The sequence below is a fragment of the Ochotona curzoniae genome, unplaced genomic scaffold (genome assembly GCF_017591425.1).
Source record: "Ochotona curzoniae isolate NIBS_2020 unplaced genomic scaffold, NIBS_Ocur_1.0 contig_908, whole genome shotgun sequence".
Taxonomy (NCBI): Eukaryota; Metazoa; Chordata; class Mammalia; order Lagomorpha; family Ochotonidae; genus Ochotona; species Ochotona curzoniae.
The window spans coordinates 1,856,363-1,881,347 of NW_024466607.1; the positions used below are offsets into that span (position 1 = coordinate 1,856,363).

The 24,985-nt window shown below is 58.6% G+C and overlaps 1 protein-coding gene across 2 annotated transcripts in view; it reads left to right on the forward strand.

The window, feature by feature from the left end:
• The first annotated feature begins 444 nt into the window (after positions 1-444).
• The window catches only part of ITPR1 (inositol 1,4,5-trisphosphate receptor type 1), a 215,994-nt gene continuing 191,453 nt past the window's right edge, over positions 445-24,985 (forward strand). For both annotated transcript variants that reach the window (XM_040995101.1, XM_040995102.1), the window contains exons 1-3: positions 445-631; positions 1,306-1,380; positions 21,480-21,587. In XM_040995101.1, the coding sequence (XP_040851035.1) occupies positions 21,496-21,587 (92 nt within the window). In that variant the 5' untranslated portion in view covers positions 445-631; positions 1,306-1,380; positions 21,480-21,495. The remainder of the gene's footprint in view (positions 632-1,305; positions 1,381-21,479; positions 21,588-24,985) is intronic.

Here is a 24,985-nt window from a genome sequence, read left to right on the forward strand (position 1 = left end):
CCTGGCACCCCGCACGCGCTCACCCGCCTGCGCCCCATCTCTCCCAGACTAGGGAGCCCCGGATTTCGCACTTTCCGGGAGGCTGGGAACGGCTGGAAAAACTCCCAGCTGGAAGCTGAGAGCTCAGCTCCGTCCCCGCCAGTGCGCCCCGCCGGCGGCTCGAGGCCGGCGAGTCCCGAGGGGTCTGGCCGTCTGCTCCCCTCCAAGGGCGCCTGTTCTGGGGTCCAGGCGAAGGAGCTGCTCCGCACTCGCGGCCAGCCCGGCCCCCGCCCCCCACGCGCGTCTACTTGGAGCCCCGCCCAGGGCCCCGGGGAGATGCTGGGAGTTGTAGTCCCACCCCGCGCCCCGGGCGCCGCGGCGACCCGGGACCCGGACTACATTGCCCAGGGAGCTCCCCGACCTATATAAGTCGGCGGGAGTCGCTTCCCAGCGCAGTAACCATGTGGCTGGGCTGCTGAGCTGCTTCCTCGGGCTACCCCGGGCGGGAGCTCGCGGAGGAGGCAGGGAGGAGCGCGCCGAGCGAGGAGCGGTGGGTGCCCGCCTCCGTCCTAGCGGAACGCGCTCGCTCTGCAAACATGGGCTCAGCCCGCGGCCGCTGATCGGTCCACGTCCCTGCTCGCCAGGACACCAGGTAGGGTGGGGCGGGCGAAGGGGCGCTGGCATGGGCCCCCGGGCGCACAAGTTTTCTCCGCGGCTCGGCCAGCTCCGGGTGGTTTGGCAGGCATTGGCGTGCATCTAGGGGCTCACGGCGGGCAGTTGCTGCTGTTCTTTGGAGGGGGGCATCGTCTCGTTGGAGTTTTTAAGGACCCCGAATGCTCCACGACTCAGTGCCCGGCCTTGGGCCCCCCATCCCGAAGTTAGAAACTGTTGCAGCGGCTGCAAGAAATAGTTTCTTTCTTTTCTTTTTCTTGTTTGTTTGTTTTGTTTTGAGAGGGGCTGTGGGGGTTCATACGTGTGTGCGCGCGAGGAAGCGAACGATCTTTCCAAATATGCGGCGCGTGCTGCCGCTGCGCGCGGGGGCCCCGGCGGGGAGAGTGTTTATAGAGACGGAGGAAACTCGGGGAGCGACGGGGCTGTGCACGCAGCCGCTGCTCCGCACAGATGCGGGGTTCGGGTTCATGGCGGGCAGCGATCACCCTGGGCTCTCTCCAACACTTCCCTGAGTGGGACTCCTGCCCGAGCCTGGTGCGTGCACGTCTTTGTGCGTCCCACCCCCAGCCTGCCTGCAGGGGGGCGTCCCCTGCACTTTGGAGTGACTTTGGGGGAGACCCGCCGCGCTGATCTCACACCCTCCGTTACTTGCAGGCGCTGAGCGCGAAGGAGCAGATCCGCACCCCTGGCTGGGCGTGTTGTGGCCGAGCGGTGCCTGACCTGGGTCAGGTGAGTGTGGTATTCCGTGATGAGTTTCCGTCCCGGGCCTGCTTTGGGTTTCCTGGCCGCCGCCGCGGAGGTGGGCAGTGGGGAAGGCGAGACTTGAGGAAGCAGCTGTGGTGAGGGGGCTCGGAGGGCTTCAGAGGGGTGGGTGATATTGTGGGGGAGCCGGGGATACAGGGGCGGCCACGGCCGGGGGCGCGCGCTGGTGGTGGGGTCTTGAGGTTTGGCCTGCGCTTCGCATGCCAGGAGATGTAGCCCAAAATTAACTGCCTCTGGCAAAAATAGTCTGCCTTTCCTTACTGTGTGTGTGTGTGGGTGCGTGCGTGTGCGCGCAGAGTGGGCTGGACTGCAAGAAATGAAAGTGGCTGCCGGCGAATGGAGAGTTAGGGCTTGGAAAGGGGAAGTTTCTCCTTGGTGGGGGCAAACACAGGGCCTGCAGAGCTCCCTGAAGCCCCTGTGATGGGGTGCCCTGGCGGCGCCGAGCTGCGGGCAGTTTATCTGTAAACACAACAGCTCCTGTTTTTTTTCCCCAAAATGGTCAGACCTCATGCTCTGAGAGAGACGGAGGTCTGGGCAGTGCCCGCTCTTCTGGCCAGGGCCGGCCAGCTGCGAGTTTTTCCTCTGGATGGTCTGTGCCGGGGTACCCTGTAGGGGTGGGGTGGGGAGCTGGGTCTCTGTAACTTCTTTAATGTTCCAAATATTTGGCTGTTCCCTGGCTACAATCTTTGGGTTTTTCTAATTAGGAAACAAAAGCCAGAGAGCTTCATTATGGTGCTGCAGGGCTTTTGTTTCCTGCTGATAACATCTTCAGGGGTCTTGTGGAGGGGGGAGGCAGCAGGCACTGAGGTGGGCCTCCTCCTGGGAGTCCTGCTGGCTGGCTCCTGCCCTGGGACGCAGGGTTGGGTCCAGTTCCTGCCTTGGGATTTAACTGGGCACAGGCAGAAACTGGCCCATGCACTAAATGGTCAAGAGTAGAAGTGTTAGGTACTTGTTGGCTGGTGCGGAGCGGTTTGCTAGCGCCTGTGAGGAAGCAGGTGTGGGGGGAGCGTGCTCGGCCTGAGAGCCCGTGGACAGGTGGGCGTGTGGGCTGTGATGGCACACCTGAGGTGGGGAGGAGCCGGGGCGGAAGGATAGGTGAGCTTGTTGCTGCTGGTGAAAGGCCGCTGGCTGCTGCCCGCCGGTGTGAGAGGGACGATGGAGCTGCCGTTCTGGGGATGAGAGCCTGGGCACTGGAGGGTGATCTGGGCTCAGAAAGCTGCAGGTCGAAGTGCACCTGCCTTGGTGCAGCCACAGGGCTGCCGGGAGTGCTGGAGGTCTGAGCCAGGACTGTGTGGTGAGGGGCAGCTGCTGCTTGCTGCGGCCCGTTGTGTGGGATGGTGTAGCGTGCGTGTTGTGTGTAGCTGCATTGAATGCAGTCTGCTCTTGATGCCCCTCGGAGCGGAGCAGGAAAGCCTGATGGGGCAGGGTGGGTCGCAGTCTTTGAGTGCAGTGACGCTGGGTTGCCTTTTGGCACGAGTTGGTGGGGCCCTGCTCCAGTGACGAGATGCGGCGGTTGCTGGAAGGGGAGGGCCGAGTTGAACCCCCGGAGGAAGAGCTGTCATGTCTGCGGGAGGCCCTGGCCCCCCAGAACACTGTGGCTGCCGCACACCAAATGAACCACACAGCAAATATGAACTACAGATAACACGGCCGGAGTGAGACGGGGCCTGAAGTTGGGTTTGCGGGTCAGGGGAGGTCTCTCAAAGGAGTCTGCATGGGCCAGTGTCTCCTGGGCTGTGGTTTAAGCTTTTAAAATAGAGTGGGTCACTTCTGCGAGGGCTCCCGACTGGGTGCGCATGCGCGTTCTTAGTTCTTTGCCAGTTGGAAGTTGTACCTGTATGCATCTTAGAATGATCGAAACCACTTGAGCAGTGTCCTCAGAACCAGAGGGGACCCTGGGATGACATCGCGAGGCCGTCCTTGCATTCACGGGTACTGGCGTGCATGGGAGAGGCCCTTCTGTTCTCTCTCCACTTGATGCAGACACAGGAAGAAAAAGATTGGAGGGAGTTGTCTCTGCCACCTCCCTCCATCCCTCAGCTCTCCCCACCCAGGCCACATGCGCATGCATCTCTCTCAATTATATAAACGTCAAAAGTAAAATCAATGTATTGTTTTGTAAAGATTTATTTATTTATTATTGGAAAGTCAGATTTATAGAGAGGAGAGAGAGCTTCCATCGCTGGTTGACTCCCCAAGTGACCTTGGTGGCTGGAGCTGAGCCGATCTGAAGCCAGCCAGGAGCTTCTTCTGGGTCTCCCACGTGGGTGCAGAGTCCCAAGGTTTTGTGCCATTTTCTATTGCTTCCGCAGGCCACAAGCAGGGAGCTGGAAGGGAAGTGGAGCAGCTGGGACATGAACCGGCACCCGCATGGCATCCCAACACATGCAAAGCAAGGACTTTAGCCACTAGGCTCTTGCACCAGGCCCATGAATTTGCTACTTAGAGCCTGTCTGCTTTGTTGAGGGCAGTTGAGGCTGGAAGCCACGGACACAAGTGATGTGACTGTGTTGATCCCTTCCCAATGTCAGTGATGAGCTGACTGCACCGTGGCAGCTGTCGCCGTTGAACTTGGCGACTGCTGCTCTGGGATGCAGTGGAAGGCCCTTGCGGTGGTCATAGCCTGTGTCAGCGTCACGACGTGTGGGCTCTGGGAGACCGCAGAGGTCACAGCCTTCTTCCTTGTCGGGGGCAGCGTCAGTTCTGAATAGTCAAGGGGTGTCACGGATGTGAGGGCCACGGAGAAGAATCTAGCAGGTTGAGGGAGTCAAAGGGGAAGGTGTGATGGAGGATGTGGGGTCTGCGAGCCGTCAGAAAGCCCAACAGAGTGTGTGCCCTGACGTGTCGCGAGCAGGGTCTTGAACCCTTGGATCCCGCGCTGGCAGCAGAGCGTGTAAGGTGCCCCTGTGTGGACAGATGGAGACCACACCTGGCACAGCCCGTCCTGCACAGGAAGGTTGTTCTGAGCCGGCCTCCTGCCTGGTGACCTGGAGAGCGTTAAACTGAGTGGTGCTGTCCTGGTCCTGAGGCCACACATCCTGTGACGCTGAGTGATGTGGCCGGGTCCTGGTGGCCCCACTTCCTGTGACGCTGAGTGACGTGGTTGGGTCCTGGTGGCCCCGCTTCCTGTGACGCTGAGTGACGTGGTTGGGTCCTGGTGGCCCCGCTTCCTGTGACGCTGAGTGACGTGGTTGGGTCCTGGTGGCCTCGCTTCCTGTGACGCTGCTTGCCTGGGATATAGTGAAATTTGCGTCTGAAGAGGTTAGAGGTGCGGAAGAGGAGGGCTGGAGGTGGTTGGTGCTGATGGCTACTGACAAGACACGTGAGCACATTTGAGGGGTAAAGATTTGTTTATTTGAAAGGCGGAGCTACAGAGAGGAGAGATTTTCCACCTGTTGATTCACTCCCCGAAGGGCTGTAACGGCTGTGGCTGGGCCAGGTCGGAGCCAGGAACTTCATCCAGGTCTTCCATGTGGGCGCAGGGGCCCAAGACCTTGTACCATCTTCTGCTGCTTTCCCAGGCCATTAACAGGGAGGCGGATTAGAAGTGGGGCAGCATTTGGCTTTACCGGCTGTGCCACAATGCTAGTCCCACTGTCATTGCAAAAGCAGTAAGGCATGTGTTACATGTTTCATTACAGGAAGAAAATAAACAGCAAGAGCAAAACAGGGTACGGGAGGGTTGGGGCATGCTGAGGTGGAGTTAGCAGTCAGGGCTGTTTCTCGAGGGGGCCACATTTGAGCAGAATCAGGGGAGGTGTACCCCTGGGCTGCAGGCAGTCAGTGCAAGGGCCCTGGTGGGGGATGGGAACACGGGGTGGGGAGGGGAGGCAGGGTCCAGTCCCGCAGGGGCTGCAGGGCAGCAGGGGTCCACCTGGGGGTTCTTGACTCCAGCAGCCTTCCTGGAGATAGAGCCCACAGAAGCACAGCCCAGGGAGCGGAATCAGGGCAGAACCCACATTTCCAGACCGTCTGGTTCCTCAGCCGCCTCACCTGGGCTTGGATTCGCTTCAGTTGGAAAGGAATTTGCTCAGCGGGTGCACCTGTGAGGGTTTGGGCTTTCCGTGCTCCGCTTCCTGTGTCCAGGGGCAGGAGTGGTGGTGATTGTCCGGGACTGGTGGAGGTTTGCTGTCCTTGCCATGTCGGTTAGGAGTTTCCTATCAGCCTGTGTGACTTCACTGGGAGGAGCTGAAGCTGAGGCAGGGCGTCGAAGCTGTGCGTCCAGGGCCTGGGTCCCTGGCTCTCCCCGCGCATGCTTGTTGGTTGGCAGTTCACTTGTCGTTTATGTCCCGGACTGTCGTCCCCGCGAGTGCTTCCGTGAAGGGTCTGTGTGTGTGGAGTCTGTCGGTTGGCAGTTCCCGCTTCCCGTTTGTGTGTTGTTGCTCAGTCCATCTTACACACCCTGAACTGTTGGCGTGGGAATACCTGTAGTGGGTTCTTCTGCAGCTGTCTGAGTGTCTAGGGGTGGCAGAAGGGATGGCTGGGGTGACCGCAGCCTCGTGTTGAGACTCCCTCCGCATTGCCGAGCACCAGTTTTCTGCTGCATTGACAAGAAAGCCCTGTGCACCTGTTGGCTGCCTGCCTGCGAGGGGAAGGCCTGGTAACCCTCCCTGCTTATGGACGTCTTCTCATTTGTTCTTGGGAGCAGGTGGGACGAGACGCTCACTGGTGGGTGTTTGTGCTTGACCGGAGTACTTGACTGTGGGAGAGCGAATTCATCCTCACTGTACCCCAGGCCCTCCGCGCTCCCTGGTCACCCCTGTGGCCAGGCCCTCCCCACCCTCAGTGCGCCCCATGCCCTCCGCACTCCCTGGTCACCCCTGTGGCCAGGCCCTCCCACCCTTGGCCCCTCTCCACCCTCGGTGCGCCCCATGCCCTCTGCACTCCCTGGTCACCGCTGTGGCCAGGCCCTCCCACCCTTGGCCCCTCTCCACCCTCAGTGCGCCCCATGCCCTCTGCACTCCCTGGTCGCCCCATGCCCTCCGCACTCCCTGGTCACCGTTGTGGCCAGGCCCTCTCCACCCAGAGGCTCGCTTTAGGACTAAGTGTATCTTCTGTGCTGGAGTTTGCATCCTTAGCGTGGGCATTTTAAACACAGTCACATTCCTATTGCCACACTTTGAGAGAAAACATACAAGAGTTCTTTTAGGAATTTTAAATAAAAATTATTTTGAACGAGAGAGGGAAAGAGAGAGCTTCCATTTGCTGGTTCAATGCCCAAATGTCTACAATATCCAGGAGCTTCATTCTGGTCTCCCACGGGAGTGCAGGGCGCAAGCACTTGGGTCGTCTTCCCGTTTTTCCCAGGCTGTTGATGGGGACGGATTGGAAGTGAAGCAGCTGGGACGCTGTCATTCCAGTTAGCAGTTCTACTGGCTTTCCCACAACATTGGCCCCCAGTAATGCTGTTTTTGTTCTTTAGTGTGTATTCCTATTTCTTTGAGATCTACACATCTGTGTAAAAACACATGCAGCTGTTGTGTGCAGTGACACATGTGTGCACTGGTTGCTGTGGGCCCAGGCAGGCTGGCTCTGTGCGGGCTGGCTTGTGTCTTGCAATCTGCTTCCTGTGCCCTTCCTTTTCCCGTCATGGAAGCCCCCGGGTGATGGTTTGCTGTGCAGTTTGCTAACTGCCCACGTGTTTACAGTGTGCTTCTGGCCTCCCTCCTGTAATTTGTGGCTGGAGGCCCAGGTCCACTTTGGGAGCACTGGTCGGGAGTGTGTGGGTGTCCCAATCTCCCCTTTGGGGTACCCGTGGTCCTCAGTGCTCACGGCTGCCATCCCTTGGTTCATTTGCAGCGTGGACCCCTGGCTCTGCCGTTATGTGAGGGGTTGCTTCTGTGCCAGGCCTGCTCCTGCTGCTTTGTGATTGCCCTGGGGCAGTTCCTGGGGGAAAGAGAAAGCAAGTTGGTTTCAAAGCACACGTCGCTTCTTGGCAGGCTGTGTGCACGGTTCTTACACGGGCACCTGTAGCAGGGTCTGGGCATGGGCTTGGTCGGTGCGAGACACCCAGTGAGGAGAATGGCCAGCTCCCAGGCTCCCTTCCTGCAGAGTGCCCACTGCGACACGTCCGTGATGCTGCCCTGGGAGGCTCTCCGCTTGGTGGAGGTGGGCCCGTCCAAAGCCAGGGGCTAGGCACTTTCTCCGTGTCTCACATGAGCCCAAGGCTTGCGCTGACTTCCTCTGCTCCCCCAGGAGAGAGCGGGGTCTGAAGTGGAGCAGCTGGGAATCAAACTGGCACCCTTTTGGAAGCTTAATGTGCTCCCCACAGTGCTGGCCTCGTGTTGCTCATCTCACTGTGTGTAGAAAACTTGAAACTTAAATGTTTGTAGTTGGCACCTTATGGCTGGCTCCATTTGTATCTGGTCCAGGTCTTGCTATGCTAAAGAGTGTGCTGGGCACGTATTTCAGCTCGGAACCAACTGTTGCACCTTGCGCAAGTGGGTCGTGGGTCTGCTAGTACACAGCTGTGTATGTGTGTGAACTCGCTGCACCTAGCCGCACCCAGGGCACCCCTTGCCGGCGTGTCCCTCTGCGTCCCTGCCCCAGCCCTGGAGCTTCGTTCCTGATGGGGTTACAGCCATTCAGTGCCCTTGGGCCTCCTTTCGGGAGCTCCCGGCACCCCGGAAGAGCTCCTGGAGTGCTTGCTGAGGGAGGTGCTTTGTGCTTGGTGTTTCTCTCTTTTAAGGCCATCAGTGTCCTGTGGCTGGCCTTCCTGGGCTGGCCAGTGGCCTGCAGGGGTGCTGGTGTAAGGCCTATTGGGCATGTCTTGAACCCACCTCTGGGTGACTCTTTTAATAAGAGACTGTTTTTTGAAATATTAATTTGAAAAGCAGAGTTACAGTAATAAAAGGAGGGAGATGGGGAGAGAGAGAGAGAGTGACTGAAGAAGAAAGAGATCTTCCATCTACTGGTTCATTCCCTAAGTGGCTGCAACTGCTAGGGCTGGGTCATAGCAAAGCTGGGAGCTTCTGGCCTTCCTCGGGGCCCAAGGGTGTGAGCCATACTCTGCTGCTCTCCTAGGCCGTTAGCAAGGAGATGGCTAGGAAGTGGAGAAAGCAGGATGCAGACCATTGCCCGTATGGAATGCCGACACTGCAGGCGGAAGCTTAGCTGATGACACCCTGCACCCACTCCTTGGGTATCTCTGGAGATGTACCTGGGGATGACTTCGGGGACACTGACCTTACCCTGCAGTGGACTGGAGAGGGAAGCTCTCAGGCTGTACCTGGAGAACCAGGCGTCAGGATGCCCCAGTGCCAGTGCTGATGGTGTTGTGGGCACTGGCAGAGCCAGGAACAGTGCCTCGCCTGGCTGTTGGGTGGAGTGGGTGAGGGGAGACGTGCACTGGGTGTTGTCGCCATGTTTGTTTTGCTTGATGCAGCCAGAGACCTTGGAAAGACAGTCCATGCACGACCTTTGCCTGCGCTGCTGGTTCTCAGATCAGAGCTGGCCATGCCCTCCAGGGGACGTTTCTGGTTGCTGTGTCCTGGGCTCGGGAGGCAGGCAGTGCCCCAAACAACAGGACCCCAGTGTCAGACAGCTGAGGTTGGGGGCTCTCCTGGAGTTGCCACCACAGACCCGGGGTGCACCTGCTGGGGTTTTGCGGTCTAGGCTGTGTGGGCAGAGGCCTGTCTGGGTGTACACGGTCTGCCACTTCCCGCCAGTGCTGCTGTTGCTGGCTGGAGCCCTGTCTGGCTGTGGGACTCTCCAGGCCGTCGGTGCCCCCAGCCTGGCAGGGCCTCAGTGCCCCCAGGCTGGCAGGTCCTGACACCTGCGGTCCAGGAGGCTTGGGGCTGCATGCTGGCTCTCTGGCTGATGTAGCGGATCGGTCCCCTCAACCTTGAGGACACACAAGGGCAGAGGTCAGTGCTGCCAGCACTGTCACTCTGCAGGTAGTGGTCAAAGGCAGGCGGGTGTGCCTGTGTGCGGGAGGTGTGTGACGTCACACTCTGAGCACTGCCGTTTTTGACACAGAACTTCTGATCGTGGACTCCCTGTGGGAATGGCTGAGAATAAAAGCAGCATGCCACTCGGTGCTGCCTGAGTGGCTTGGGCGGCAGATTCTGTGAGGCGGGGTGCCACACGGTTGAGGGCACCTGGTACATAGCGCACGGGGCAGAGGAGCCGAGTGAGTGTGCGTCCATGTGCACGTGCGAGAGTGTGTCTCGGCCAGCACGGGGTATCCTGCCCCTTTCCTCATTTCACCCTGAAGAGGACCCCACTCTGTGCCCTTGCTCAGAGCGAGGGTGCCCAGGGCTGAGGGCACCGTGCAGAGCCGCTTTCCTTCCTCGGAGCACGCCCGGTGTTCCCAGCTGCGTCGGCAGCCATGTGACCATATATGTCCTGGGCGCGGGTGTCCTCCGGGGCCTCGTGCTCCCCTGGAGGAGTCTCCTTGGCCCCAGGCCAGCATGTGGATCTGGGTAGCAGCAGCATTTTCTCCTGCTGGACGGGCTCTCTTTTGCTCTGGGAGACCTCATGGTTGGGCTGGCAGCTTGCTCCACTCGGCCCTAGGCCACCTGACCTGGAAGTGGAGCTGGCCTATGCGTCTGGGTCACTGTGCAAGGCCCTGGGGCGGCAGCTGTGGCTCAGGTGGCTTGGCCTGCGTGTGGAAGCCCCTGTCCTGGCCACCAGACTTGGAGAGATGCTCTCAGTTGTTGTTTTTGAAGCTGGCTGTGACTACAGCGGCACTGAAGGGCTTTGGCCTGGCAGCCTGGGTTCTGGGGGTGGAGGTGGCGTGGACAGCCTTGCCTGGTGCTTGGTGCCGGAGGTGCTGGGGGTGCTGGGAGTGCTGGGCAGAGCCTAATGGCCGAAGGCTCCTTGCCAGCTGGCCCACCGGGACTGCTTTTATGGCATGTGTTTGTAGTGGGGAATGGAAGAGGAAATTCCCATGCACTGTTCACGCCCCAAATGCCTTCCGTGGCCAGGACTGCAGAGCCAGGGACCAGTGAGCTCAGCCCTCGTAGCTGGCTCCCAGGGCCACGCACCGCTGGGATCGCCTGCCTCACACCCTTCTCTCGTTGAGTCCTCAGCACAGCTGTGTACAGGCAGTCTCCTCGCCCTCACTTTGCAGGTGAGGGAGCTGAGAGCCAGGACAGGGCAGTGGCTTGGCCTGCGTGATGCAACCCCCGAAGGTGGCCGCTTCACCCCGGTCCTTCCTGTCTCCCACCTGGACCTGCCGTGTGCTGGCAGCTGCTGCCAGCTTCCTGTTTCCTGCCTCCACAGAGGCTCGCTCTGCCTGGGGCCTCGGCTCTGTCCTCCCCTCCCCCCATCTGGCTCTGGTTGGCTGCTTCCGTCCTGGCATTGAACGCAAAGGCCTGAGCTTTGGCCTGACTGCCTAAGGCTGTCACCCAGCCGTGTCTCCCAGTTTCAGTGTTTGGAGTGAGCGAAACTGCTCTCTGGTTGGCTAGTTGGTTCTATTCTGGCGTTGGTGGGTTAGTTGATTCTGGTTTATTCCCGCCACGTAGCTGTCACTGGGGCAGTCGCATGTCCTGGAAAGGAGCACCGAGGTTTGCTGTCTGGGAACCCCAACTGCTGCAGGACGTGCCTTTTTCCTCCAGTTGGGTCTGGCTGCGTGCTTGCCCAGGAGGAGCCCCAGTACCCAGCGAACAATCATGATTCCGAGCAAAGGCTGCCCTTGCACATGAACAGACACCAATGGCGTGTGCTGTGCACCTGCACCTCACATGTCACACCCTCCGGAAAGTCCTGCTGTGCCTGTGGGAGACACCGAGTAAATAAGCAGGCCTAGAGCTGCCGTGAAAGTGGCTTCGGTCTTGCCGCGTGCCTGACAGCTGTTGGGAGCCCTGGGAGAGCCGCTGGCTCTTGGGCATGGTGGTTTGAGAGGCCAGTTGGTGGCGTGGAACATTTGAGAGGGGAAGGTGGGAGGCTTACGTGGCAGAGTGCAGATGTCCGTGTGTGTGGGTTTGTGGCAGATTTTCTGTTCAGAAATAAGCACACGGGGATGCAAAGCAGAGCTGCTTCCCAGTTAGAGGCACCCATGCAGCTTGTCCATCAGAGGATCAGCAGCGAGGGGCAGCGAGGGGCTCTGCAGCATCCTTCACAGCTGTCCCCATGGGAACCATGCTGGGGTCCTTGTGGCTTTGCCCTCTGCTGGGGCTGGACACTGTGGCTGGGGGAGGTTATCTGGAAGCTCTGTTCCTCTGGTCTCCATCAGAGTCAGTGATGACAGACAAGATTATACCACATCTGTCTACTTGACCGGCCAAGGTGCGCGGTTGCAGGCTGTGTTGGTAATGGGAGGTGAGTGATGTGCTGGGGGCGGTGTGATGGGGCTCTCTGCCTGGGAGGCTTCACTAGGAGTCACGTGGGTTACTGAAAGTCCCACTGCTCAGCCCGGCGGCCACGTCTCTTCCTCTCAGTTAGACCAGCGGCGTACTTTGCTGGTGCAGGTGTGGGGCTGTGGTTTGGGAACTGGTGACCGCTGTGAACTTGGCCCCTGGTTTCCTGCTGAGACATTCACCCTGAGGTACCCAGTGATGCCTTGGGGAGCTTATTGAGTAATGCAAGAGTGCATGAAGGGCGGAGCCAGGTAAACCTGCTCAGGGGTGCGGATATCTGAATCTCTGAGTCACGTGGCTGTGGCTGGGAGAAGTTGTGTCGGGCCAGGCTTCCTGCTGGGGATCCTGGCTCCCAGTCTACTGCTGCCAAGCCCAAGGGCCGAGAATTTCCTCCCGTCACAGCGATCATGCTGTGGGTAGATCTCAGGGACGGCTCTGGGCATGCTCAGGGTCATGGCTCTGCCTACCACCGCCATGTTGGTGGGCGGAGGCCAGGTAAGTCTGGTCAGAGGTGTGGATATCTGAATCTTTCAGCCATGTGGCTGTGGCTGGGAGAAGCCATGCCGGGCCAGGCTTCCTGCTGGGGATCCTGGCTCCCAGTCCACCACTTCTAGGCAGGGGGAAGGTTCTGGGCTCTTGGATGGTCAGAGTGCCAACTGGTGCTGGGCTTTACCTGCTGGCCACCTGGCAGCAAGTTCTGGGGTGTTTGAGGTGTGGAATTACTGCCTAGGGACATCCAGTGATAAGGCCACAGTACATGTAGGTGAGGAATGAATCCTGAGAGAGATTCAATGTCAGGGCCACTGTACTTGCAGATAAGCGAGGGGACTGAGACCTGGTGATTTGGAGGGGAGAGACTGGAAGATCTGTATGGGTCAGACTCATGCAGCAGCCCACATGGGAATCAGGAGTTGGGCTTGTAAGCATGGAACATTGCTGACCACCACACGCCAGTCCGTGTGAAAGCTAGGGCTGGGGGCCTGTCTAGCAGGGCTAGATCCTAGTACCTGACTGAATGTTGGAACAGGGGATGAGTCACATTACACGGGGCCTTGACACTAACCTGCACACGAAAGAACCAGGTCCAGAGATAGATTCTGTGGGGGGATTTGTGGGCCAAACCCTGTGGAAATGCAAGTCCTGCTGGTTAGCTCAAGAGTTGGGATGGTGATGGGCTGAGCTAGGTGTGACCATGGAACCTGCCAACAGTCACGGGTACAGGGACTTAGAATAGTCTGGACAGATCCAGGCTGCAGTGCCCGCATGTGAATCCTAAAACAGGGTGTGGGTGGGCTGGGTCGCAGCATTCACCAGCTCATACTAGGCCAAGATGGAGGAGCAGGCTAAACCAGGGGCAGGGCCTACCATCTGCTGGCATGGGTGAGATCTGGGTCTGGGAGAAGACTGAGTAAAGGAACTTGGGGAAACTCCCCTAGTGGGTCATAACTCCCACTGGCGAGCACATATTCCAGGCCTGGGAGTCAGGCAGGATGGGCAAGATAGCTCCAGCTGTTGGCAAGTTTATGGATTGGTTTTGGAAGGGGGTGGACTGGGCAGGGTTGAGCAAACCTTTGCTCACCAGGCTGGAGCGCAGGTCATGCTAGGCTAGGCTGTCTCACCTAGTTTGCATGAACCAGGGATGGGAACAAACTGAGCAGGGCCAGGTGCCAGCGTCTGCCAGCAAGAGTTGGGACTAGGGGCAGGCCAAAAGGTAAAGGCCAAGACAGGTGAGGGACTATGCCAGGCTGGGTCAGAGCAACCACTGGCACGTGCAAGATTTATGGCTTGGTTGGGGAGTAAAGGGGACACCCTGGCTGGGTTGTGGTTCCCACTAGTGAGTATGAAGGCTAGAATAGGGGCTGCTGTCTGGTCTAGGCATGGCTGTAGTGTCCCTCGGAACAAGTGTAGGCTGGGTCTGGAGTGTGCCAGATTGGGCCAGACTCCAGCACCCACTGGTGCTCGTGAAAACCAGGGTAGGTGTAGGATGGGCTAGGTTAGGTCTCTGCCTCTGCTGAGCCATGTGTGAGCTGTGTCTGGGTGTGGACCAGGATTGGCTGGGCTGTAATGCTCAACAGTAAAAACAGGAATGGGTGAAGGCAAGTCAGGAAAGGCCACTGTTCCTGCCAGGACAGGAGGTGGACTAAGTATTGCTGGCCCATGGACCCACTGGTATGTGCGAGATCTGGCATTGGAGGAGCTTGGGCAACTCCTCTGTCAGGACACTGTCCCTGCAGGTGAATGCAAGAACCATGTTAGGGAACAGCCCGGACTAGGCCAAGGAATGGTACCCATTGGCATACATTTGGTGCAGGTCAGGGGTGAACCAGGTTGGACCAATTCATATTACCCGCTGGCAAATCCAAGTACCAGAATGGAGTGTGGGTCGGGCTGGTTTGGGTCATGACACAAGCCAATTCACATGAGGGCCAGGACTGGGGACAGACTGGGCTGGGCTAGGCTGTAACCCCCACCAGCATGAGTTGGAATTGGGGGGTGGTCTGGGCCCAGCCAGGCTTCAGCAACCACTGGCAAATGCTGTTGTGAGGCAGGCCATGCTGGACTGGACCGTAGCACTGAACCAGTACACGAAAGACCTAGGGGTGGAGGGGGTGAATCTGGTAGGGGGTTGTAGAGGGCTTCCCTGCTGGACCACCACTCCCACTGGAGAGCGTGAGTCGAGATGGGGCAGACGAGACCAGGCAGGATTACAACACCTGTTGCCTTCATATGAGCTGGATCAGGAGAAAGCCAGATTGGGTTGACCGTTCCTACTGGTGCATGCACAAGTCACAGTGGGTATGGGTTGGTTGGGCCTTGCCGCAGCATCAGCTGGCAGATGCTGGCACAGGGGAGCAAATTCTGTCAAGTTAAACTGCAGAACTTCCTGGAGAGTGTATGATCCGGGTGTGGGGGTAGGCCCAGTAGGAAACAGTGGGCACCTACCTCCTGGGTTTGCCACTCCGACTGGTGAGCATGAGAACAATGACTGGCACAGGTATAATTAGACAGAGTGGCACCTGCTGAGAGGTGTGTGGACTGGATAGTGAGGCTGGTTGGGTTGAATTAGGCTTCAATGCCCATTGACATGTGTGAGAGCTGAATGGTTTGTGGGACAGACTAGAGCAGTCTGTTGTACATACTGGCAAGCATGGGAACCAGGGCAGGGGTGGGCCTGGTAGGGGTTATTGTGGGTTGCTCTGACTAGGCTGCAGCTCCCACTGGTGTACGTGAAGGCTGAGTGTGTGGTAGACAGGATCGCCTGGACTGCAACACCCATTGGTTTATGCAGACAGGACTGGATGCAGAACTGACCCAGCAATTGCAACCACTAGCATGTGCATAAGCTGATTGGGGCGATGGACTGTGCCAGACCTTGTGTGGGCAAGCACACACAAGAATCAGTTCTGGGATCAGCACAGATGAAGTTTCTGTGGGGCAGTTTCTGAACTGCTGGACACAGAACCCCAGCCATGGAGAGAATTGCAGGTTCCATGGTCTGACCGTGGAGTGTGTGTCAGAACTGGGCCTCCTCAGTGGCTTAGAGCAGTGGACAGCATATCCAGGTGACATGGATAATATGGGAGTACACTGGAGCCTACAGAGGACACCTGTTACCACAACAGAGGATGGAGGACAGAACGAATCAGTCAACTCCCCCAGCCAAGTGTTGGCAGTGAGTCTCCTGGGCAAACAGAGACTCTAAAGTAGACTATGTCAACCAGTGGATTCTGGAGCAATTTCATCACACTTGGAGTGGCAGTAACTTGGAACTGTTGAACCATCGAAACCTTGTGAGCAGGACCCTGGGGTGGTGTCGGGTGGCTGTCCTCATCCCGAGTGCAGGGGCATTTGGGATGCTGGGTGTGGCTTCTCTCCTTGTCTCCTCCCTTCCCCCCAGATACAGGAAGGAAAAAAGAGAGTGTGGAAGTAGTGATCTCACCCACCTTCCTGTTGCCCTTGACCTCAATCACTGTGATCAACTATGTAAAAATCATCACAAATAAAAATAATGAAAAGAGTTCTCAAATGTTGGCAAAAGTTAAGATTTTTTTTTTTTTTTTTAGAAATGTAATGCTTTTAGTGAGAAGTACAATAAACACATGTGGAGAGCCTCTGCAGGGAAGCCAGCGGTCTCTGCTGTGAGCCTCACTGTGTCTGTTCACCTGCTTGGGGCGGGCCATTGATCCTGCATTGCCTCCACTTTGAAGAACTTGAGGTTTGTTGCTGGGTGAGCCCGCAGCCTGGGGCCCGTGAACTGCTCTGGACGCACTGCCTGGGGGTCAGTCGCTGCCCACCCTGGTTCACGACGGACTCGTGTGTCCGGCATTGCGGCCAGTCACAGTGAGGGATCACCATCGAGGGCAGTTGGGGAGCTGGGGGAGGTGAACCTGAGCAAACCCCAGGCAAGCCTTTCATTCCAGAACTGCAGGCGTGAGCGCTTGGGCAGGACTGCGTGCTGGCAGAGTCTAACGCCCCCATCCTGCTCATGTGCGCTGGGAGGCTGCCACTCACGTGGGAAACCCCGCCCGGAGTTCTGTATGCAGTCTGCCCTGGCTGTTACCAGCATTTGAAAGGAGAGAAAGGAGTTCCATTTCATGCTCCCAAATCCCTGGTGGGAATCTGAGAAGTTCTCTGGCCTTGGTCTAGCAGGGGTCACCTGGTGGTTTGGGAGACAAGCTTGTAGACAGCAGGTGGCATGTCCCCGTGGTTTCCTAAGCCCATGATCCCCTGCCCCGGCCCTGTGTGGGCGGCCATAGGTAAGGTCTTCAGCCACAAAGGCTGTGGCACAGTGTTAGGGCACAGCTGGAGGATGCAGGGCTGATCCCTTGTTGTGTCAGTAAGGACACGTCCTGGGGACTCGGAGCCCAGGAGTCAGAGGGCTCCCCCCTCTTGGTGGTGGCATCAAACTAGAGCTGCACTGGTGATTGGAGTTGGTCACTGCTGGGGGTAAGGGAAGGGAGGAGTGTCTCAGGCCCCAGGAGCAGGGTTGCATGCATGGGTGTGTGTGTGTGTGTGTGTGTGTGCGCGCGCGCGTGCACGCGTGCATGCTGCTGCCTGGCGCTCACTGAGGTTACAGAGGCTGGGAGAGAAAACAAGGTTGAGGAAGGCAGGCAGGTAGAACAGATCTTAAAGAGCTCTGGAGTGCTTCTGGAAAATTCCAGGTGTGTGCAGAGCAGGCTGAGGGGAAAGGTGAATTCTGGGTTGGGTGGGTGGAGGTGTGGGGTCGGTGACGCAGTGACATGGGAATCAGTGAGGCCTGGGGCTTGGTCAGGCTTCTTTATTCACTGATTTGACAAATGTTTGCCTGTGCCTGGGCGGATTTAGAGCTGGACCTTGGGGGAGTGAGGCGTGCCTGAGGGAGGGGCCGGACATTGCTCAGTGCACACAGATGCCTGGGGTGCTGGGTGGGGAGGAGGGACCCCCAGTGCAGGGAGCTCCTGAGGGCGGGGTTTGGGGAGAGCTTTCTGGTGATGCTGCTTCTGAGGCAGGTGGAAGCGGATATGGTGTGGGGGTGAGTGAGGGGAGATTGGAGGTGCTACCAGGCTTCTGCAGCGGGAGGAAGAGAGGGGTTGGGTGGAGCCTGAGTTCTTGCTGGCACGCTGGGCTGCCGTGGGTGGGCAGCGGCAGAACCCTTGGAGATGCTGGCCACAGAGTGCTCCCTTGGGAGTTGTTGCTGTGGAGGGCCTGGAGCCCGCAGACCATGTCTCTGGCTTCTCCACTCCCCGGAGACCTCTGAGTTGCCACATTTCTATTCGTGTCTTTCTTAGGAACTGAATCGTGTGCCCCTGGCCTGTGTGGCTCGCTCAGGGTGGGGTCTGGAGGCCAGCAAGGGAAGTCAGGTGCCGGTGGTGGTGTGAAGCTTGGCGGACTGCGTGCCCTCCGTCTGCCTGCTGCAGCTGCCCTGAGAGCCCCCTTTGAGCTGCCCTGGGCCAGGCAGTGGCCTGCTAGCAGGGGCTCCTGCAGGTGCAGGCAAGTCAGCGAGGTGACTGTTGGAGGGTCAGATGCCCTTCTGGCTGGGGAGAGCCAGGCTCGCAGTGACACAGGGTGGCGCTGACTTTGAAGCCAGGCACATGGGCTCTGGAGCCTGCCCGGGATCAGCAATGGCCTTGAGACCAGGCTGTGCCAGCAGAGAGCAGCCCTGGAGGCTTGGGGTAGGCGGTACGTGGGGAGCGGATGCTTGGGAGGCAGCTGTCTGTGTGGCCTTGGGAGTGAGGGGCACAGTCCATCTTTCTGCCTGCAGTTCTGTTCGCTCACTTAAGTGGTAACGTGACAAAGAGAGAGACCTGAACATCTGTTGGTTCACACTGTTAATGCCTGCAGTAACTGGGGCTGGGTCAGGCTGAAGCCAGGAGCCAGGAACTTGTGGTTCCCCGGGTGAGTGGCTGGGGCCAAGGCCTACATTGCTTTCCCTGGGTGTGTCAACGTCAACAAGGAGCCCGATGGGCAGTGGGGTAGCCAGGGCTCTGCCTGGCGCTCGAGGGGTGCCAGTGTCCTGAGTGATGGCTCAGCCTGCCGGGCCACGTGTTGTTTTCCTGGTATGGGTGTTTGAGCATGGGGAGGCTGGCCTGCCAAATGTGGGGGCAGAGGTGGAGTCCCGTTAGTGGGTGAGTGACCGGCACTGGCTTGGGCCTTTGCACCCCACGGTGGGGGCGTGGTTCGTGTTTGCCAGGCCTGAGGTTCCGTGGTGGGAGCTGAGGGTAGGTCTGCCTGGGGCAGCTTGTCCACTACAGGGTCCTGGGCAGCGTGTTCTTCCCTGAACTTGAGGGTCCTTGTGTCAGGGGCTCAGTGGACTGTTTAAAAAAATGAGAGAGAGAGAAAAAAAAAGAAAGAAAAATTTGAGAGACGAGTGGAAGAATGAAACAGTGCAAGCTCCTGGATTTACTTTCTGTAATATTTATTTATTTTTATTGGAAAGGCAGATGAGGTTTCACAGAGAAGAGAGACAAAAAGATCTTCCATCCATTTTACCCCCCAGATGGCCACAATGGTCAGAGCTCAGCCAATCCATGGGCAGGAGCTGGGAGCTTCTTCTGGGTCTCACTTCAGGGTCCCAAGGTTTTGGGCCATTCTCTTACTATTTTCCCAGGTTGTAAGCAGGGAGCCGGATGGGAAGTGGAACAGCTGGGACATGAACTGGTACCCCTATGAGTTGCTGGCGCTTGCGGGGTAGGGATTTAGCCATACCAGGCCCAGGGGTTCACTCTCCAGTGGCCACAGCTGCTGGACCTGGGCCAGGTGGAAGCCAGGAGCTGGGGACTGAATCCGGCTCTCCCACGTGAGTGGCAGGGAAGTGTCTGCTTGAGCCCTCGTCCCCTCGTCCCCTCCCTAGGGCAGCAGTGGCAGGAAGCTGGAAGGAGCAGCAGGGCTGGGACTTGGGCCCTGGCCCCGCACTCCAGGACATGGAATTCGAGTGGTGTCTTCACTCCAGCCCCTGACACCAGCCCTTCCCAGCTAACCACATGGCTGGGGTGCTTTGTGGAGGTAGCTGGTGTTGCACCGCGCAAAGATGCCCGCCGCAGTAACAAGTGCTTCTCTTTCTTTTTAAGTTGTTTTTCTTGTGTCTGAAAGAGAGACAAAGATGGAGGCAGAGATCTTCCCAGATGTCAGGAGAGCACATCTTTGGGTGTCACAGAGAATGCAGCAGGAGCCACCACCAGGGAACTGGAACCCACACCCACAAGTGTAAGAATGGAGGCTCCAGTGGGGCGTCCATGCTGTGCCCAGTGCCTGCGCCCTGCCTCTCGCGTGTTCTTTCAAGCATCATCTCCATAGGATGTTGTCCCCTCTTACCCATAGGGGGGCCTGTGATGAGAACTCAGGTGCAGGGGTCAGGTGGAGCTGAGGGTGGCCTGTGCTTCCACAGAGGCACCCATGGTGTGTGGCGCAGGGGCACGTCCCGTTGGCTCAGTGCTGTGTAGTTCCATGGTGGGTTAGCGCTAACCCTGTTTTTCTCGTAGGTATTATTCCCCAGCAGCTGTGTGAGTGACAGGGAAGTGGGACACAGATGGCTCCCCCCCACTCGATCAGATAAAGAGGCACCCCCCCTCCCCCGAACAACAGGAAGTCTCCGGGAGTGCGCCCAGGCCTGCGCACCGGGCCCTCTGCTTCCCGACTTCCTGGTCTTTGCTTTCCTCCCAGGAACCTCCCCCTCCCTGCTCCAGGGGCCCTGCAGAGGGGAGGGTGGGGGCCCAGGGCTGTCCTTTCCCTCCCCCCTGGTGTGTTGACTCTGGGACCCCTGGCCTGATGCCCCCCGCCCCCGCCTGTGTCGCTGGGGAGCTGTCCTGTGTGGCTCACGCTGTTGCTGGTCCGGTTGTCTCACCTGAAGTAGCACATGGGTTACAAAGATGGTGTCGTGTCTTTTTTTTTCTTATTTGTGAAAGTGCTCTCTGTGTCTTTGATGGAAAAGTTAGGAATGGCTCCGTAGGAGGATGAGCACTCAGGACTTCCTGCTCCCCGTCACCTCCTCACCCCAGCAGCCACGCAGTCCTGGGGAATGTCTGTCACTTGTTGTGGCTGCCAGGGTTCAGACAGAGGATGTTTGTATGACCTTTCTCCCAGTGGTGTCATCAGAGTGAGCAGTCGGCACCGCAGGTGGCAGTTGGTGGGCCAGTGCTGGACCCCGTGTGTGTTGTTGCGGCATCTCCTTGGGCCCTGGGTCTGTTACATCTTGGTTGCTGTCCTGCAGGGCGGTGAAACGCTTCCCTCTCCAGCCGTGTCCGAGTGCTGTGGACACAGGTCTGACTCCTGAGCTGCTCTCAGCCAGGACTGCGAGGTCTGCACGCTTGGCTTCTAGCAGCTTCCATTCCTTACCAAGCTGCCTGGGCTTCCACGCTGATGCCTGCTGGGGACTGCTTTGTCCAAAGCAGCTGCCGCACCACGCCGGCTCCTGTGCCTTGGTGGGGAGGTGCCAGGGTCTTGTCAGAGTCTGCGTTGACCAGTGAGGTCTTGGGCTGTCCCCACCACCCTCCAGGTCTGTAGCCTAGACCTGGGAGCTGCCGTCTCTGTCGCTGAGTCTGTGCTTTGAGGATCGGTTCAGTGTCTTGCATTTGGCAGCCACTCCTCACTACCTCTGTCCCCAGTGGACGCTGTCAGTGTGAGCCATGTCAGAATTCTTGTTGACCTCTGGGTGTGTGTTCTGTGGTTGCTGGGCTATGTGGCAAGTGTTGGCTGGGCCTGCCTAGACTGGCCGTGTGCCAGTGGCCAGGGACCTTGTCACTGCTGTCCACATCTGGACGGGCCGTGCTGACGTCTGTTCAGGCCTCTCCCGAGTTAGGCGATACGGGAGGTTTCTCACTGGTTGCCAGTGTCTGTGGGTTAGTTGTCTTCTGTTGCGTGTACTCCGGTGCCCTGGACCTGGCGGGGGCGTTTGTGCTGGGCCGTGCCTGGCGCCAGATGCTTCCTTGCACCTTTCCCCTCTGAGTAGGCACTCGGATATGTTGGCGTCCCCTGCACGCCAGTTTCCAGCTCGGTGGTCACGACAAGGCTCCTGGCTGAGTTCCCTGCCTTTACGTTCCCGGGGCCACAGTGTGGAGTCTGGTCCTGGCACGGTTTGCTGGAAGCAAATGCTAACGTGGCTGGAATCTCCTGCAATGAGTTGTGCACAGGGAGAAGCCGGCGTGCGTCCTGACTTGGCTCGGGGGGCCCGCTCTTGGCCGACTGACTCCAGTGTGTTTCTCCAGGGGTGCTCCGGGGAAGTGACTTGGTGACCTGTTCTGCCGCTCTCGGAGCGTGTCTTGCTAACTGTGTTTGTTTTACTTTCTCTAGGGTTTTCAGCAGAAACATGTCTGACAAAATGTCTAGTTTCCTGCACATCGGAGACATTTGTTCCTTGTACGCCGAGGGCTCCACAAATGGGTTCATTAGCACCTTGGGGTAAGAACACATTTGCTCATTTTGTTATTATTTTTTAATGTGACACGATTTGTTTCAGATGTCTTACAAACTGGGATTTCTTTTCTCTCTAGTTACAAAATGCGACTGTTTTCCTTGGCTTTTCCAAAGGTGACAGGTTCACAGATAGCAAATCCCATGCTGGTGTGAGAACAGGCTGTTCTCCTCCCCAAGAGGGCCACACCTCGGCCTCCCGTGCTGGTGTGAGAGCTCTCCTCCCCGAGAGGGCCACACCTTGGCCGTGAGGTCCATTAGCTGGGCATTCCTTGCGTCTGGCCCGCCTTATGTAGGAGGCAGGTGTGCAGTGGGAGTGGCCGAGAAGGTAAAGCTGGGTACTTAGACGCCAGCTAAGGCCCCTGAGCTGTCACCATTCCCCGTCTGCCATGTGTGCCAGGGCAGGGCTCCTGGGATGCCCACTGCACCCATTGGCACCAGGGCAGGGCTGCTGGGATGCCCACTGCACACTGTCTGCCGTGTGTGCCAGGGCAGGGCTACTGGGATGCCCACTGCACCCATTGGCACCAGGGCAGGGCTCCTGGGATACCCACTGCACCATTTGCCATGTGTGCCAGGGCAGAGCTCCTGGGATGCCCACTGCACCATCTGCCATGTGTGCCAGGACAGGGCTCCTGGGATGCCCACCGCACCCATTGGCACCAGGACAGGGCTGCTGGGATGCCCACTGCACCCATTGGCACCAGGGCAGGGCTACTGGGATGCCTACTGCACCCATTGGCACGAGGGCAGGGCTCCTGGGATGCCCACTGCACCGTCTGCTGTGTGTGCAAGGGCAGGGCTGCTGGGATGCCTGTGTTCTTGCAGCAGAACTCTGCCCAGTCAGAGCTGCTCTGTGCACTGCAGAGTGACAGATGGGCATGGCTTGGAGCTTCATGGAGATGCAGACACCCCAGCCTATTATGCACGGAGTGTGGGAATGCAAGGTGTGAGGACTGAGGTGGCCTTGTTGATTTTGGTGGGAGTTCGTCCCCAGCAGCTGCTGGCTGGAGCGTGTGCTCACAGCATGTCAGGCACCCATGTAGGTTCCCTCAGCGCCAATGAGACCATCATTTCCAGTAGAAAAGTGTCACTCAGAAGACCTGCCCTTTCACTGCATGGATTTGACGTGATGGCCGGTTCTGCACTGGCCATATTTGGTGGTGTGATCCGTGGCTGCTCACAGAGCTGCCACCTTCGAGCACACCACCCTGGCTGTCTCTCTCTGACTGGCCTCATGCCCTGAGCATTCCCACAATGCCACCCTGGCTGTCCCTCTCCGGCTGGCCCCATCCCCTGCCCGTCCCCACGATGCCACCCTGGCCATTCCTCTCTGACTGGTCCATCCGCTGCCCGTCCCCACAGTGCCACCCTGGCCATCCCTCTCCGGCTGGCCCCATCCCCTGCCCGTCCCCACAGTGCCACCCTGGCCGTCCCTCTCCGGCTGGCCCCATCCCCTGCGCGTCCCCACGGTTGAGTCTTGCCCTCTTGTCTTTTTCAGCAGTGACAGCAGCTGTGATAAGTGGCAGCGGTAAGCACCCCCAGCCCCCTCTCCTACAAGCTGTGGGTGTTCACATTGTGTCAGGCAGCGAGCTGTGTCCCCAGCTCCCGACCCCTCAGGACCCCCTCAGGTCCTCAGGAGTTGAGCACTGTCCCGAGGGTCAGACTTCCTCACTTCAGGTGGTGATAGCACCTGCCCAGGGGCTCGCGGCTTGGAAGGCTTGGGTCTCGGCGCCAGCGGGGCCATCTTGCCCTCCTCACCGTGTGTGCACAGGTCCTTACCGGGTGCCCTGCCCAGCCTCACTGTTGCTGCCCTGTCCCGACACCTTGGTGCCTCCCTGCCTGCTTGCCTTTCCCTGGGGCTCCTGCTCAGCAAGGCATCTGTCAGGGGCCTCCCCTGCTTTTTGGTCCTCCCCTCAAGTGTTGCTGCAGAGGGCCAAGCCCCTGCTCTCCACGGCAACCTGAGGGCTTCTAGGCGTTACAGTCTAGTGCCTGTTTAGTCCCCTTCCTTGCTGTCCTGTACTTGAAAACCGCTCATGTCAAAGTGGATGGGAAGATCGGGTTTGACCTGCTTTCCTGCTCTTGGTGTGGGTGCCGTTTCTGTAGTCGTGGCAGCCACCTGTCTCCCCACCCCTGTCCCATTGGCATAGGGGTGCTGGCTGCCTCCCCAGCCGTGTCCTGTTGGCACAGGAGTGCTTGCCCCCTGCAAATGTCCTGTCTTTGTCGACCTTGAAGAGGGTCTGTGTGGGCCTGCTCTGTATGAACCAGCAACTGGTGGTGTGGGCCCGGATGCTGCGGCCACATGCTGGGGAGAACAGGCCCCGTGTCAGTGTTGAGAGCAGTCTGATGAATACCCCTGTGCCCTAGTTTAGAATGCTTGAATCCTGCGATCCCATTTCTCAGGTGGCAAGCCTGATTCGTGGGGCGAAGAGAGATGGCCCAGGCACAGTTCCAGTGCCAGGAGCTGAATGGGGTCCCCTGTCGCTTGTTTTTGTTGAGTACATGATGATGTGTCAGCCCAGCCCTGCTTTGGATTCTGAGTGTCCCCTTTGTCCCCACGCGGGGCTCAGCGAGCGGCTGTCCTGTGGCCACGCGTTGCTCTTGACTTTCCTAGGAGACGCGAGCCATTGAACTTGCTGTCCTCCTTGCCAGTAGACAAGGTCCTGTGTCTTGAAGCTGATGAAGACACCTGCTGGTGGGGACCCTAGACCTCTAGGCTCGCCCACCCCTATGAACTGAGCGAGTGGCTGCCTTGGGTGTCTCCCTGGCCACACTTGCCAGTGTATCGGGGTGCCTGGGTAAGAAAGGCCCGGGTGCTTTGTAGGACAGATGGGGGCTCTGAACCTGGGTGTTAGAGAGGGGCAGGCTTCAAGAACTGACAGGGAGCCTGGAGGGAAGTCACCCCAGGAGACACCAGTGTGTGGGGGCCTGGGAAGTCACCCCAGGAGACACCGGCATGTCGGGGGCCTGGGAAGATACCCTGGAGACCCCGGCATGTCAGCCTGGAAGCACCCCAGGAGACCCTGTGTGTCGGGGGCCTGGAAAGGCACCCCAGGAAACCCCAGTGTTTTGGCTGGGAGCAGGTTCTTAGATTGCTTGGGACATGAGGTAGTGTCAGGAACTTGACCAAATCCAGGCTTCTGAGAGCAGTAGCCTGTTAGAAGAAGCACTAACTGTGAAACAGTGTCGTGTCATTGGCTGGGTGGATCTGGGCTTCCCATCCCTGGGGCCTCGTTCCTGCTTCACACTGGCCCGAGTCCTTTCCTTTCTCTGAGCTCCTGGTCTCCTCAGCGGCTTCCTCCTCGTCCTCTGGCCTGACCTCGTCTCCACCTGAGGTCCTCTGTCCACCTCGTCTGCAGCCTCATGGACAGCTTCGAGCACACTTC